The sequence below is a fragment of the Ctenopharyngodon idella genome, chromosome 5, assembly GCF_019924925.1.
Source record: "Ctenopharyngodon idella isolate HZGC_01 chromosome 5, HZGC01, whole genome shotgun sequence".
NCBI lineage: Eukaryota > Metazoa > Chordata > Actinopteri > Cypriniformes > Xenocyprididae > Ctenopharyngodon > Ctenopharyngodon idella.
Window position 1 is genome coordinate 2,785,357 of NC_067224.1, and position 17,022 is coordinate 2,802,378.

The window sequence follows — 17,022 nt, forward strand, 5'->3', positions numbered from 1 at the left end:
AACTAAAGTAGTGAACATTTCTTTATGATCCAGTAACAAACGCTATCAATGTCACTATCTCTGATATCTGTTTTCTCATCCATTCAGCTTTCCTTTTTAAAGAAATGGAGTGCAGATGTGATTTCTTCTAAAGTGGTTTTAAATAGAACAAACAGTACAAAATACTTATTTTATTGAAGCTTGTTTTTAATATTGTGTTGTTACAATACTTGGATGATACATGACTGTTTTTGTTTTTCTATCTTGAAAAGTGTAGACAGAGAAAGGTGGGCACAAGTACATTTGTTTATGTGAATTTAAAGTGACCATACAAACAATTGACAATTCTTGTTTTTTATGGAATATTCCAGTATTTATTCTAAATGATTCATCAGTGCACATAGTTTTAAATTCATGTTCCTTGTAATCTTGACATCGTTAAAACAGTCGACGTGAATGCAGTGGTTCAAACTTAATTTTATGAAGCGACGAGAATACTTTTTGTGCGCAAAAACAAAACAAAAATAATGACTTTATTCAACAATATGTTATCTTCTGTGTCATTCTCATACATTGTTTACGTCCAGCGCTTCCAGGTTTTACGTCAGAATGCCGACTCATTATTGGCCGGCTCCTGCGTCAGCATCACACGCATGCGTCGTGCTGCTCATGTGATCAGCTTTGGCCAATAATGGGCAGGCATTCGGACGTAAACACTGAAGCCTTCACTGTGCTTACTGCGTCACCTGCGTAAGGATAATGACAGGGAAGAGAAAAGATTGTTGAATAAAATTTTGTTTTGTTTTGACTGTTTGACTTCACGTCGACTGTTTTAACAATGACTTTAGTACCTTTCTGGACTTTGAAAGTGTTGATTATATTGCTGTATATGGAAGAGTCATATACCTCTGGTATTTCATCAAAAATATCTTTATTTGTGTTCTGAAGATGAACGAAGGTCTTATGGGTGAGGAACGACATAAGGGTGAGTAATTAATGACAGAATTTTCATTTTTGAAAAGGACATGAAGGCCAGTATCACTGATACTAATACTGATGTCTCTATGAAATATTTTAACATTAATTATAGACTTTCAACATTACAGTAAAACTAAAAGCTATCAATTTCAACATTTATTAGGCTTTATTGCTCACATTTTTCCATTAACCAAGAACATTATTATTCACAAGTCTATTATCCACTCTAGCTGAAAGTGCCAATATCGAATTACTTTCAAATCACAATTGATTTTAACTTTTGACGTGCAAATTAATCTCAGAAGCCCGTTTTGCAGTGTTTGACACCCATTGGCATTTTGCTCCTCCCCTGTGCAGTGCTTGAGCAGCTATAAATGCATGAGTGAGACCTTCACTGAAGCAGAGGAATGGGCAGCTTGAAAGATTTAGCTTCACATACGACTGAAGAATGTTTTACAAAGAATCTTTTCTTTCTAATAAGAGCAAAGGTTTTTAAAACAGGTAAGCTAATATTGCATGTTATTGCATATACAATTTCTTCTTCATATTTTGGGAAATACTGTAAAAAGAGCACAATGTTTTAAGAAATTGTAGACTTTTCTGTATGATGCATTTAGGTCTATTTAGTAAATTGACTGTTTAATGTGCAAAAATGACACAAATAAGTACTACATGTATAATATAGGATTAGGGTATTGTTTAGGGGTAACACTGTATTTTAAAGTGTCCTTGTTTATGTTACATGTAATTACTGTAGTAATAACAGTAAATTATGCATAAGTACATGATGTTAATATTAATCAGTATGTGTACTTAACTATACACTTTAATAAGGACACCTTAGCATAAAATGTAACCGGTTAGGGTTAGTTGTTTGTAATTATGCATAATTTACTGTTATTACTATAGTAAGTTCATGTGATGTGTCACATTAAAATACTACCAAAATGACTTCTTAATAAGGTTTAATCAGTCTTTTTTAAATTGTTATCCAATAAATATATCTAAAAATCCTTAATATGAAGATATTAAGATATAATGTTTTTATATAATGTAACTTTAATACAAGTATATTATTTCTTACTATACTGGCAGATATTTTGTCACTTGTTTTAAGTATAAATCCGTTAAAAACAAGTGAAAAAAGATTTAAAAAATCTTCCATCTTTTTTGCTGTATATTATCTTTGTTTAACTTGTAAATAATGGTATACAATATTTTTGATTATGCTCAGTTGTGATGATATGGGGGTGTAGAAAGATTGTAAAAGGTGTTATCATTTCAGTGCATGCCATTGAAATGTACACTAGTACTCTATATGAACACCAAGTTAAGTGAACTTAAGTCTACATGAGCAACAAGTTAAGTGAACCTAATTCTTTAAGTACACTATATGAACACCAAGTTAAGTCAACTTAATTCTTTAAGTGGAGTCTCCATGAGCACCAAGCTAAGTGAACTTTAGTAGAGTCTACATGTTATCATTTCAGTGCATGCCATTTAATGCAATGCAACTGAACTAAAAACCATGTTAGAACAAAAACCTGTGAGATAACCTCTGTAATTGTAATACATTTTACATTATATGCAAATAGCATAATGAAGATGTAGATTTATTCAGAAAATGAACCGGGATATGTTTTTGTGTTTCAGGTTATTACTAGCATGGTGACGCATCTATATCTAATGGCAGAAAGTAACAGTACCGGTGAGGTTGCAGAACTCATCTTGTGCAATAATGAAGCAAAGATTTATGATTGCAATCAATCCGATCCCATGAGATCTCAAAGCCCAATGCCGCTGATGGACGCCTGGCTGGTCCCAGTGTTTTTCACCCTAATTATGTTAGTAGGTTTGGTGGGTAACTTATTGGTCATCTATGTTGTCATCAAAAACCAGCAGATGAAAACAGTTACAAACCTCTACATAGGTATAAAAGATTTGTTTCTCAGAATATCATGTACATTACTTATCATATTACTTGACATTGTTTTAATGAACAATCTTTGTTTCTCTTCAGTTAATCTTGCCACCACAGATATACTGTTCCTGGTTTGTTGTGTTCCTTTCACTGCCACTTTATACACTCTTCCTAGCTGGATATTTGGAGACTTCATGTGTCGGCTGGTCAATTATCTGCAACAGGTGAGAGCATTTTTACTGTGTATAATTTTTCTATGTAAGAGAAAGGAAACAATGTGTTCTAAAATCGATCATGTAATCCAACCTTAAGTCAAAATGGAACTTAGTTTTTAAAAAAGCAATTATAACTGAATGGGATGAATGGCTACAAATGTGTCTAAACTGTTAAAATAAGGTTCCAAAAGAGGTTTTTGCAGCAACGATTTTTGTTTCCCACGGAGCCTTTCAGTGATCAATTCTTAAAAGGAAAAAAATTTTCCTAATATGAAGAAAATCTAAAGAACCCTTTTCAATTATAAAGAGTGTTTTGTAGAATGGAAATGTTCTATGGATGTTAAAGGTTCTTCATGGAACCATTGATGCCAACAAAGAACCTTTATTTTTAAGAGTGATTCTATACCTATACAGTATGATGAATATGGAATATGGTTGTGTAGTTTTGTCCTTTAAGCAGTGTCTTTGAATGAACTCACAGGTAACTGCACAGGCAACCTGCATCACTTTGTCTGCAATGAGTGTCGATCGATTTTATGTGACCGTCTACCCACTCCAATCTCTCCATCATCGAACACCACAGATGGCTCTGACTGTATGCACCACTATTTGGATATGTATGAAAATCATTCCAATCAGTTTAAGTACAACCCCATTGTCACATGTCTGATCTGTGTTTCCCTCCTGCATTGTGTTTTTGGTTCAGTCCTGTGACCTAGTTTTCCTAGTGTCTAATTAGTAATTAGGTGAACAACCTGTGTTTTGTTCATTATCTTGTTAAGTTCCCTTTGTTTGCTCATGTATATATACCCTGTGTTTTCCCTCAGTCTCTGTCGGTTCTCATTTGTTTGATTGTAATATTGGTTTATCCTGGTTCCTGAGTATTTTGTTATTAAAGTCTGCCTTATAGTATTATTACTCGGCATGAGAGTTTCTACACACCACGTTACGAAACAGAAGAACCGACCTTACCTAAAGATGGATCTCACGTCACTGCCAATTACAATGATCACAGTGATCCCAGATCCTATGATGGCAGCAGTAAATATGGACTTGGCTGGCTGTGACCTGACTGACTACCTCATTAAGATCCTGTTCGAGAGAGGCTTCAACGTCTCTATCGCGAGTGATGTTCCCAGACCCTATGTGTGAAATCTCCGATCCAGAGTCTTGTCCCGTCATGGCCGCTGCACCTGCCCGTGGCCATAGTGGCTGAGCCTGGGGTCCGGGAGAAGACCATAAAGGCCCATCCTCCTAGGCCTCCTGAACTGCCAGCTCCGCCCTGACCCCCTGAACTGTCAGAGCCGCCATGGTCTCCTGAGTTGCCGGCACCGCCCTGGTCTCCTGAGTTGCTGGCACATATGCCCGTGGCCATAGTGGCTGAGCCTGGGGTCCGGGAGAAGACCATAAAGGCCCATCCTCCTAGGCCTCCTGAACTGCCAGCTCCGCCCTGACCCCCTGAACTGTCAGAGCCGCCATGGTCTCCTGAGTTGCCGGCACCGCCCTGGTCTCCTGAGTTGCCGGCTCCGCCCTGGTCCCTTGAACTGCCGGCTCTGCCCTGGCCCCCTGAACTGTCGGATCCGCCCTGGCCTCCTGAACCAGCACCACCCTGAGCTGCCAGCACCACCCTGGATCCCTGGACCACCACTACCACCCTGTCCTGCCAAAGACTCTCCTAGTCAGCCTCCAGGGCGCCCACCCCAGTTTTTGGCACGAGGACACGCCTTTCGGGGAGGGGGGAGTAATGTCACATGTCTGATCTGTGTTTCCCTCCTGCATTGTGTTTTTTGCATTGTGTTTTCCTAGTGTGTCTAATTAGTAATTATGTTCACCTGTGTCTTGTTCATTATCTTGTTAAGTTCCCTTTGTTTGCTCATGTGTATATATAACCTGTGTTCTCCCTCAGTCTCGGTCGGTTCTTGTTCGTTTGATTGTAATGTGGTTTTCTTCTGGTTCCTGAATATTTTGTTATTAAAGTGTGCCTTATTCCTGTCGTGAGAGTTTCTACACACCACGTTACGTAACACCCATTTTAATCTCTTTTGAAATTTCTTTTGACAGCTCTTCATTGTATTGTAGTTGTACACTCTGAAAAATAAAGGTTCCAAAGGGAGGTTTTCACAGAGATCCCATAAAGAACAATTTTTGGTTCCCAAAAAAACTTCCAGTGATAATTTCTTGAAAGAACCATTTTTTCTTAGTGTGAAGAGCATTTTTATAATCTAAAGAACCTTTTTCCACTGTAAAGAACCAGAACGGAGGTTCAGTGAATGTTAAAGATTCTTCATGGAACCATTGATTTTAATAAAGAACCTTTATTTTTAAGAGTCTAAAGTGAGTACCAGGAATATTACATTTACTGGCTGTGGTAAAATAAATGATTATATTCATATCCTTTATCACAGGTTCTCTGCTGCTTTCAGTGCCGATAGCGTTGTATCAGCATACAGAGTCTTCGTTCTGGTTTGGTCCACAGACGTACTGTACCGAGGCCTTTCCCTCTCTCATTCATAAGAGGGCTTACATTCTTTACTCCTTCTTGGCTGTTTACATGCTGCCTCTGATCACCATCTGCATGTGTTATACTTTCATGCTAAAACGCATGGGTCAAGCCACGGTGGAGCCTGTTCATGGCTGTAACCAGGTACAGGTGTTATTACATTTCTGCATTATGGAAGACATTAAGTCAAATTTTCAAATGTAAATACTTCATTTAATAAACAGGCATCAGTGTTATTTTAGTATCATTATTAAACTATAATAGTTTTTGTTAATATTTTGAATTAGATATTATTTTTATCATTTTTATTTGAGTAGAGTTTACATGAGCACCAAGTTAGTGAACTTAAAGTACTGCGTGGAACGACTCGGCTCAGTTCGGTTCGGTTCGGCACGGCTCGGCTCGCTTTACTTTCGGTTTGCTTTTTCACTGCAGTTTAGTACCGCTTTAAAGCTTTAAAATTTAAAGTCACATTTAGTATCGGTTCGGCACGCTTGGAACCTCAACCGAGGTGGTACTATTTAAGCGAGCTATACCGTTCCGTACCGAACCGTGCAGTGGAAAAGCGCCAAAAAGTGATCCGTACCGAGCCGTACCGAACCGTACCATGCAGTGGAAAAGCGCCATATGTGAACACCAAGTTATAAGTGAACTTAGCAATTTAAGTAAAGTCTACATGAGCACAAAGTTAAGTGAACTTAATTCTGTAAGTACACAATATAAACACCAAGTTATGTGAACTTAGCAATTTAAGTACAGTTTAAATGAGCACCAAGTTAAGTGAACTTAATTCTGTAAGTACAGTATATGAACACTATGTTAAGTGAACTTAAGTAGAGTCTACATGAGCACCAAGTTAAGTGGATTTATCAATTTAAGTAGAGTTTCCATGAGCACCAAGTGAACTTAAGTCTTTAAGTACACTATATGTACACCAAGTTGAGTGAACTTTGTTGAGCGATTTAAGTAGTCTACATGAGAACCAAGTTAAATGAACTTAATTCATTAAGTACACTATAGGAACACCAAGTTAAGTGTACTTAAGTATTCTACATGAGCACCAAGTGAACTTAATTCTGTAAGGACTCTATATGAACATCAAGTTAAGTGAACTTAGCAATTTAAGTACACGTAGAGTCTACATGAGCATCAAGTGAAATTAATTCTGTAAAGACACTGTATGAACAACAAGTTAAGTTAATTTAGCAAGTTGTTACATGAGCACCAAGTTAAGTGAACTTAATTCTGTAAGTACACTATATGAACACCAAGTTAAGTGAACTTAGCTATTTCAGTACACTATATGAACACCAAGTTAAGTGTACTTAGCTATTTCAGTACACTATATGAACACCAAGTTAAGTGTACTTAAGTAGTCTACATACATGAGGACCAAGTGAACTTAATTCTGTAAGTACACTTTAGGAACACCAAATTAAGTGAACTTAGCAATTTAAGTACACTATATGAACACCAAGTTAAGTTTATTTACGCAGAGTCTACATGAGCACCAAGTGAACTTAATTCTGTAAGTACACTTTATGAACACCAAGTTAAGTAAACTTAGCAATTTAAGTAGAGTTTACATGAACACCAAATTAGTTGAACTTAATTCTTTAAGAATACTATGGCCCAGTTTCACAGACAGGGCTTAGCCTAAGCCAGGATTAGGCCATAGTTCAATTAGGGCATTTAAGTAGCTTTTATAAACATTTACTAGAAAAAAAAAGATTACTGGTGTGCATCTTGAGGCAAAACAATGGCACTGACATATTTTAAGATCTTTCAGTGCAAGATACTTTCAGTTAAAACAGCTCAAACATACATTTTAGTCTAGGACTAGCTTAAGCCTTGTCTGTGAAACCGGGGGTGAATGAACACCAAGTGAACTTGAGTAGTTGACAAATAGGCAGTAAAAAATGCTTTTTTTGTAAAACACTATTTTTGAAGAAAAAATACATGTATTTTTGTAGCGCGAAGTCTGATGTTTGAGAAAATATGAGGGGTCACTTTATCAATTCTTTCACTGTTTTTTTTTTTACACTTTTACTGAACTGTAACGTAAATGTGTCCTATGATGTGACATAGCAAGTATTAAGAAAAAAACTCTTAATAATATACAAATAACAGAAAAGTACTCTATATGAGCACCAAGTTAAGTCAACTTAAATATACAAGTTTTGAGAGACCCGATTACTCAATTAGGGAACGAGTTTACTCAATCATTTGAGATCAGTCAACTTATTAGGGTTTTCAGTATAGAACAAAATGTTATATATATATACAGTATCTCAGTATTATGTATATATATATATATATATTATAAACCATAATGAACCCCTAACTAGTTTAAGAGTGTTCTTTGTTTTCCAGCTGCAGAGACCAGCAGAACGGGTTGAAGCGGTGCGAACACGAGTCTCCAGAATGGTGGTTGTAATGGTGCTGCTGTTTATAGTCTGCTGGGGTCCAATTCAGATCCTGATTCTCTTGCAAGCGTTCTGTTCTGAAGATGTCAGTCACAGTTATACACTCTACAAACTAAAGATCTGGGCTCATTGCATGTCCTATTCCAATTCCTCCATAAATCCCGTGATCTATGCCTTCATGGGAGCCAACTTTAGAAAGGCCTTTAGAAGTGTGTTTCCTCTGATCTTCAAAAGGAAAGCAAGAACAACCGAGCCTCTGCCCACCTATAACAGGGAGATGAACTTTCTTTCATCCTGACCTCAAAGGATTTTTTTGGACAGGTTGTGCATAATTATACCTTTTAAAGATAAAATCAATTCACTTCATGGAGATGTCCTCTGACCAATCTTATGGGACTGAAAGGTAAAAAGTAAAGAACACTTGCAAAAAATAAAAAATAAAATGCAATAGACAACAGAAATACCAAAGATACTAACCATTCAGCTGGAACAGTGATTAGTTTATTAAATTCTTAAAACAATTCTTTCTGAATACACTATAAAACTATATGTGACTGAATGTATACACTTGTGAAAAAGAGCATACTTTTAAAAAGAGTACTTGTTACAGAAATAATATAGCCTACTACTTAGAATATACACTGTAAAAAGTAATACACTCTAGCTAATCAATAAAATTGTGGCAACAGATTACAAGCAATATTATTAATAAAATTCAACATATAAGAATTGAGTTAGAATTGATCAAATTAATTCCTTAAAAGTCAATCATTTAAAATGTGTAAAATTAGCAAACACCATTACAAAAACCACAAACTGACATAAAAAGCAAAGAGTCAAACTGGGCAACTAAATGAAACACTGATCACCATAATGGTGACCAAACATTTTCAATAAAATCAACATCAACATCTAAACCTCTGTTAATTCATGTGTTTCTCTTTCCTTTAGTGATTCTGCTTCAGGTGTCTTCAATGTTGGCAATAAAAAATAAAGAGTTCTTAATTCATCTTTGACGTCTGTCTGTTATTCAGATATTTTAGTTTACATTTTACTCCTTTTAAATGGTTGACATTTAAGGAATTAATTTGATTAATTCTAACTCAATTCTATTTGTTGAATTTAATTAATAATGCTTGTAATCTGAAGTCGATATAGCGTATTACTTTTTACAGTGCACTTACGTGCGAACTGAATGTTTTCAGACACTTAATTGCATGTTAATTGCAATTAAATGAAAATGTATTAGTTAAATTTGATATTAAATGCTGTAATTTTTGTTGTGTGTTTTGTGTGTATTGAGAAGAAAGCACGCAGCACATATTAACATATTCATCTAAACGTGAGTATATCACGTTCAGACTCTTGTTCGTGTTGTGTGCACGATAGTGATGGGCGCCTTCGAAACAAACAAAACAAGCCCTGAAAATTAATAAAATAATACATACAGACACTTAATATTTAATGGTATTAGATGATTAGTTAATTGCCTATGATACATTATACTTTCAAGAAAACATTCACAATGGGTTTGTAAAAGCTGTTTTTATGCGTGTTTGGCATGAGTTTACAGTGTTCTGACCAGCAGGCGTCACCGGCGTGTGGGGTTTCGAACGCTTCGAAACAGTGAATCATTTTGGTTCAATTGATTCGAAGCTTTGAAAAGCTTCATTTCTCCCAGCTTTAAAACTAAACAACTTTAAAACTACTGATATTTATAATTTTTTATAATTAATTCATAAAAATTATATTTATTATATAATATTTATAATTTTTGTATTATTATTAAGACACCATTTTAAATAGTTTTCTTGTCTGTCTCGTCTGTTCATTTGTTCGGACAGTTGCACCACCTGACATTTTGAGGGTTTAACAAAAAAGAACAAAACATAAAATAATATGTATTATTTAAATGTACTAAAAATGAATTAAACTAAATAGGTTTTATAGAATAAAGTCATATATGTCATGAATTTATCAAATAATTTTAAAAGAAAAATATGCACATCATGTCATTGACCCAAAATACTTTAATGTTTAATGGGATATATTCAATTGTTTTTTTCTAGTGATAAACTGTTTATGAACTGCTTAATTCATACAATTTAATTCAAATTAAAAATGAATGAACTAAAACTAAAGCCATAAAATGATCCAATGATGCGGAACCACTTAAAGATTCTATAAATGAAGCGCCTGATAGAATCCTTTGAGGTTCTAAATAGAACCTTAGATTGGAATATTTAAGTAATTTTCCATTAAACTCGTACATATTCTGACTTAATCATAAACTGTAAGAAAAGCAAGGCCCAATGTACAGTGTTAATATAAAGGAATTTTACTATAGATTTTCACAGGTGTTTTAAATTTTGAAGTATTGTGTTGTGTTTTAAGGTGAAAGGAATGTAATGAATAATGTCCTGGAAGAAAATTACCAGTACCTTTTCTATTTTTGTACAGATATTTTTTCTTCCAGTGTGAACTGTTGTGACCAACACCACTGAAATGAACGTAATTTTTGTTGTGAGCACAATAAGACCTTTTTTTCTTTTTTTTGCATTTACATTTACATTTATTTATTTATTTATTAAATCAGGGACAATACACGTTAATTTGCATCATGTTGATATATATGGCTTATATAAAACGTTAATTTTGATTAGACAGCAACCAAGTGTGTTTTTCATCATGGACTGATCTGAAAGCATCAACAAACCCTGTACAAGCCCTGCAGTTTATATACTCCTGAAATATGGGTGGAGAAAGACCATTGTTAAGATTTTTAAAAACCCAACAGTAGCCTATATCTGCAAATTTAATCAGATGCTATCAACTCAAAAAAGAATACTCAGCTAAAATATCACAATGATGGAATCAATCTGATCTTTTCCTAAAACCTTAAGAGCATAATTATCAACTAGGCCTATAGATGTTTTTAATGTTAAGGTTAAGGTATTTTGTTTGGTTTTCTTTCTGGTTACAAATCATTGCTAGTGTGTTCGAGCTCAATGTAGACAGATAAATAGACAGATTTATTTTCTTCAGATAGGTTTTGTTTTGCAGTTGAGTCTCAAGGCACCGGTAGGTGGCGGTGTGCGCGTACACTGCCCGAGCCGCATTGAGTAGAAGAAGAAGAGTTCTTCAGCCGGCAGCAGCCGCGCGCAGGTGAGTGATGGTAAAATAACTCATATTTTAGCATCCTTATTGCAGATAGCCCACTTATAAGCGCGTTACAGACTATCAAAGAGAACTGTTTTATAATGCAGCCTAAACTATCGATAACTGCACTGACATGTCGCAGATTTTAGATGATTAAAAACTCCACATCAATGTATTGTGTATGAAAGCATTCGTAATATAAAAGCATATCAAAATTCCTCTGAGCGTGTTTGTCTATCTGTCTATCTATCTATCTATCTATCTATCTATCTATCTATCTATCTATCTATCTATCTATCTATCTATCTATCTATCTATCTATCTATCTATCTGTCTGTCTGTCTGTCTGTCTATTTGTGTCTCTCTGTCTATCTATTTATTTATGTATGTCTATCTATCTATCTATCTATCTGTCCATTTATTTGTCTATCTATTTATGTATGTCTGTCTATCTGTATCTATATCTGTCTATTTATGTATGTCTATCTATCTATCTATCTATCTATATATTTATATGTCTGTCTGTCTATTTATGTCTGTCTGTCTATCTATATGTCTGTCTGTCTGTCTGTCTGTCTGTCTATTTACTTATGTCTATCTATCTATCTATCTATCTATGTATGTCTGTCTATCTGGATCTATCTGTCTGTCCTATTTATGTCTAGCTATCTATTTATTTATGTATGTCTCTGTCTATCTGTATCTATCTGTCTGTCTATTTATGTCTATCTATCTATCTATATGTCTGTCTGTCTATTTATTTATGTCTATCTATCTATCTATCTATCTATCTATGTATGTCTGTCTATCTGGATCTATCTATCTGTCTGTCTGTCTATTTATGTCTAGCTATTTATGTATGTCCGTCTGTCTGTCTATCTGGATCTATATCTGTCTGTCTATTTATGTCTGTATGTATGTCTGTCTATCTGTATCTATCTGTCTGTCTGTCTGTCTGTCCGTCTGTCTATTTGTGTCTCTCTGTCTATCTATTTATTTATGTATGTCTATCTATCTATCTATCTGTCCATTTATTTATGTCTATCTATTTATGTATGTCTGTCTATCTGTATCTATATCTGTCTATTTATGTATGTCTGTCTATCTATCTATCTATATATTTATATGTCTGTCTGTCTGTCTATTTACTTATGTCTATCTATCTATCTATCTATCTATGTATGTCTCTGTCTATCTGTATCTATCTGTCTGTTTATTTATGTCTGTCTATCTATCTATCTATCTATCTATCTATCTATCTATCTATCTATCTATCTATCTGTCTGTCTGTCTGTCTGTCTGTCTATTTATGTCTAGCTATTTATGTATGTCCGTCTGTCTGTCTATCTGTATCTATATCTGTCTGTCTATTTATGTCTGTCTATCTATCTATCTATCTATCTATTTATTTATTTATGTCTCTGTCTATCTGTATCTATCTGTCTATTTATGTCTATCTATCTATCTATCTATCTTTTTATCTATATGTTTGTCTGTCTGTCTGTCTGTCTATTTACTTATGTCTATCTATCTATCTATCTATCTATCTATCTATGTATGTCTGTCTGTCTGTCTATCTGGATCTATCTGTCTGTCTATTTATGTCTAGCCATCTATTTATTTATGTACGTCTATCTATCTATCTATCTATGCTTTGTTAGTTGAGATGTTTGCACTATTAATACTTTTTATATTTTTTCCTAGTGTGTAGACCATGCCAGGAAGAGCAGGGGGACTCGGCGGGTTTGCTCAGATAACGGACTGTTTGTACATCGGCAACGGCAAAACAGCAAACGACTCTTCGGTCATAAGCTCTCTCAAAATCACATGTATTATTAATGCAACTCAGGACATAAACTCAAACATTCCCACTATTGATTATATGCACGTGTCTGTCTCTGATGATCCTGAATCCAGACTCACTGACCATTTTGACACTGTTGCTGATAAGATACATCAGGTTACTGAAGAACATGGACGCGTCCTGGTTCACTGTAACGCAGGCGTCAGTCGCTCCGCCACGCTGTGTCTGGCATACCTGATGAAACACCGCCGTATGACGCTAGCGGAGGCGCACGCGTTGCTCAAAGCTCAGAGACCCATAGTCAGACCAAACAGCGGCTTCTGGAGTCAGCTGATAGAGTACGAGCGGAAATTACATGGGAAAAATACAGTCAGTATGATAAACTCTCCTGTTGGACACATTCCAGATTTATATGAGAGAGAAACAAGGGGCTTGATTCCACTTTAGGAAATGAAATATTTGTGGTTCTTGTTATTTCATTCATATTTGAATGATTTTGAACATTTTTGTAGAGCGCTTCAACATTATATTTGACTTTATAAGTTTTTTGTTCTTTATAATGTAGTGTTTGTGATGTAATGCAATAAACAACCAGAAGATGGCAGAAGAATTCTTAGTTTGGCACATGTAGATTGAAGTACAGTGACCCCACAAAATATGTGTAATTAAAAATACACACTTACAAATGAATGTCATTGCTTTAGAAAACATTAAACCTAGTAGCATTCATTTTAAAGTCACCATGAAATAAAAATTGACCCTTTTTTATTTTTAATGTATGTTGCAGTATTCATAATAAATGATTTATCCGTGCACATTTTTTAAATTTTTTTTATGTCCCTTATAACCTTGAATCAAAATAACTTCCCCTCCCTCTTGCAGCGACATCTCTTTTCTGATGAAGAGGGCGGGGCAACCTGTCACTCAAATGAGAACCACAAATAGCAAACCACAACCTTCCAATCAAGCCCCGCCCTACATTTGTTCTTGTTCAAGAATCTGCTTTTCTCGGATATACATAGGGAAGAAAAGACTATCGCAACTTCTGTTTAATGCGGACATGGTTACACATCTGTGTGAACTGACTTCATTCATCCACTAAATATCATCTTGGACCAGATTATTAAAATCAATGCAAAAATGGCTCAGAAAAATGAAGTTGGGTCAGAGGAAGCTCTAGCATCATTTGTTTGCAGATGCCATCTGGTTCAGTATATTTGTTGGCCAATGCAATGACATTCAGACATTGCAATGTGGGTTAAGTTATAAAAAAAATCTGTGGTTTACCAAGAATATTTTTGTACCAACAATATCCGTCAACAATAAAGTTCTCTTGGAAGTCCTGAAAGGCAAATTCCTCCCATGAAAAAATAAACAATAAAAAATGTAGCCTGTCTACTTCAAGTATAATATTGCATTTAGAGTGAAAATTGTGAAAATATTAAAGTGATTCCTTACAAAAATGTTCAGTCAGTAAAGTGTGTGTAACTTTAAAGGGGTCAATTTTATTATTTTAATATCTTCATTGAGGTTCACTTGTAATGTTTTTGCCCACACAAAAACAAATATATATATATATATATATAGTTTGGCTCTAGATTGGCTCATGTCACTGCATAGGAAACGGTATCAACGCCCACTCGCTATTGCACATGAGTGTTTTGAAAACAGTATCCATATAAAACCGTCAATGTAAGCCTTGTCAAATTGTTTACTTATGGTTTGATCCAATACAGCTGGCTGCTTCATCTTTCAACAAGCATCTTTAATGGATAAATATTAATTTTTTTTCTTCAAAAAACTTTTATTTGAACGATAGCGTACATCATACATTACCTTGGTTTTAGACAAGACAAATAAATATTCCTTGTTAAAAACAAAAAAACATGAGCCTGGGTTAATAATGTGCATTTGATTTTTGTTATTGCTTAAAGGGGACCTATAATGCCTCTTTTCACAAGATGTAATATAAGTCTCTGGTGTCCCCACAATGTGTCTGTGAAGTTTCAGCTCAAAATACCCCACAGATCATTTATTATAGCTTGTCAAATTTGCCCCTATTTGGGTGTGAGCAAAAACACGCCATTTTTGTGTGTGTCCCTTTAAATGCAAATGAGCTGCGGCCTGCTTTCCAGAAGAGGGCGGAGCTTTAACAGCTCGCGCTTCAGTTGCTCAACAACAACAAAGGTGGAGAATCTCACGCAGCCAAAATGAGGATGGTCAGTAACGGTGTTCATCCTTACATTGTTCAAACCGGAGTCGACACTGATAGAGAGACTCAGGAAGAAGTTACAACTTTTAGAATGAAACTGGACGTTTCTGAATGGTTAGTGAATAAATTTATGTAGTTGCTGTGGAGTTGATTCAACTCATCAACTAGCATGTGCCGTCATGTTAATCTTTTGTGCAAAACCCGTATGGACGCCCACTATACATAGCGTACCTGTTTGCCAAAGAGAGCCATACACACCAGGCTAACGTTTATGATTGCTATCAAATGCTGTGAATGGTCTAATATTTTTTCCAAAATATCGGTCGGACAGAAACGCTCCTTTTTTAGCAATCGAGCTTGCCAGGGTCAACTTGCAGGCTATCCAAGCTAACGAGACTCTAAATAGTGTTCTGTGCTCGTCTGTGCAGCCAACGACAGAACAGTTAGCATGCTTTGCTCGAACTTTTGCCATGGCGTTAGAACTGGTACACCGTTGTCGTTTGTGAAAACAAAATGGCGGCGCCGCGGGTGGAAACGTGCAAATTAAGGGGCGGTAATATTATAATAAGATCCCCTTCCTACGCCAGGGGAGCGAAAGCGGCTTGTTTTTTCACATACTTGCAGTGAAAGGCTTGTGAAAAAAGGACCTGATTATAGCACTTAAACATGGAAAAAGTCAGATTTTTTATGATTTGTCCCCTTTAAAATTTTAGCGAGACATGCACTTGTGTTTCATGCAGCTCTGAACCCTGTCTTGTCTCGGGCTCAACTCCTTTCTGGTTTTGTCTGGTTGGACTCAGGTTACATGCTCTTCACTATCTTGTGCTACTGGCCCGATGCTGTAATCAACATCACAATACTTTCCTCAAAGGCAAGTGAATAAAAAACATTTTGAAGTTCATCAGTGCAACTGCAGTTTTTTCGTTTCCGTTATGGCTCTGATGTGCTGCAGTTATTTTTATATCTGCTTGTGTGGTGCCTCAGTGTGAAACATTTATGTATTTTTAAGTTTAAAAATGTAATTTGAGATGGAGGTCTACAACTAGATTGTTTTATTGGCATTGGAACGTGTGTATTTCCACCGTCATTTTTACAGAAATGTGGTGTAAGTGGAAATTCACACACCCTGCAGGTGAATATTTGATATGTGGCAATAGTGCGACCGCGGCATGAAGATTGCTTCCTTGTTTGAATTCTTATTATGATCACATGACCTGGGCATTGTTCAAATATTCCAAGTCTGGGCTGGAAAGGGCAGAAGGTCCGGCCAATGAGGCTGTAAGGGGTTTTCCGTCTTCCTGTATTATGAATGTCCAGTCTTCAAAGTACTTTTCTAATGTCTTGTTTCCTGGAGAAAAAAACCACACAAACACACAAACGAAAGTTGTTCAGTGAAAGTTATAAACTGGTTGGCATTGTTTTGGAGTGCTAGCAGATAATATTAAGTCCATTTCTGCCACATAAGAAAAGGTAAATCATAATTGGCATAAAAAGTCAAAATTATGATATTACAAAATCTAATAACGTTATCTCATAATAACGTTTTATCTCATAATTATGATTTACCATAGTAGGATTTTTTTATTCTTTATGTAGCGAAAATAAGCTTTAATTCTTTAAGTATAATTTACCTAAAAAAAAAAATACAAAAAAAAAGATGAGGTCTGTGCAATATGTTTCGTTGCAAATCTTAGTTATAGTGAGCACAATTGTAATAAACTTCAATAAACTTATTTTGTTTTGTTTTTTTATATACCGCTTCTTTCAGCTCCCAGATATTCCAGGTGAGCCACACAGTCTTGTCGGCTCCATCATGTCAGGCTGTGTA

At 35.5% G+C, this 17,022-nt stretch overlaps 2 protein-coding genes across 4 annotated transcripts; both read left to right on the top strand.

The window, feature by feature from the left end:
- Nucleotides 1–24: 24 nt before the first annotated feature.
- kiss1rb (KISS1 receptor b) lies at nucleotides 25–9,061 on the top strand. Of its 2 annotated transcripts, XM_051894897.1 has the most exons (6): nucleotides 606–1,458; nucleotides 2,611–2,887; nucleotides 2,978–3,102; nucleotides 3,575–3,710; nucleotides 5,499–5,737; nucleotides 7,967–9,061. In XM_051894897.1, the coding sequence occupies exons 2-6, from the start codon at nucleotides 2,623–2,625 to the stop codon at nucleotides 8,315–8,317; spliced, it is 1,116 nt and encodes a 371-aa protein (XP_051750857.1). In that variant the 5' UTR covers nucleotides 606–1,458; nucleotides 2,611–2,622; the 3' UTR covers nucleotides 8,318–9,061. The 2 variants fall into 2 exon arrangements, with proteins under 2 accessions (XP_051750858.1, XP_051750857.1); XM_051894898.1 differs by lacking the exons at nucleotides 2,978–3,102; nucleotides 7,967–9,061 and having other exon boundaries at nucleotides 25–1,458.
- Nucleotides 9,062–11,069: 2,008 nt separating this feature from the next.
- On the top strand, nucleotides 11,070–13,797 carry zgc:153044 (uncharacterized protein LOC751678 homolog). Of its 2 annotated transcripts, none has more exons than XM_051895516.1 (2): nucleotides 11,070–11,184; nucleotides 12,883–13,797. In XM_051895516.1, the coding sequence occupies exon 2, from the start codon at nucleotides 12,893–12,895 to the stop codon at nucleotides 13,427–13,429; it is 537 nt and encodes a 178-aa protein (XP_051751476.1). In that variant the 5' UTR covers nucleotides 11,070–11,184; nucleotides 12,883–12,892; the 3' UTR covers nucleotides 13,430–13,797. The 2 variants fall into 2 exon arrangements, with proteins under 2 accessions (XP_051751476.1, XP_051751477.1); XM_051895517.1 differs by having other exon boundaries at nucleotides 11,168–11,194.
- Nucleotides 13,798–17,022: the final 3,225 nt, after the last annotated feature.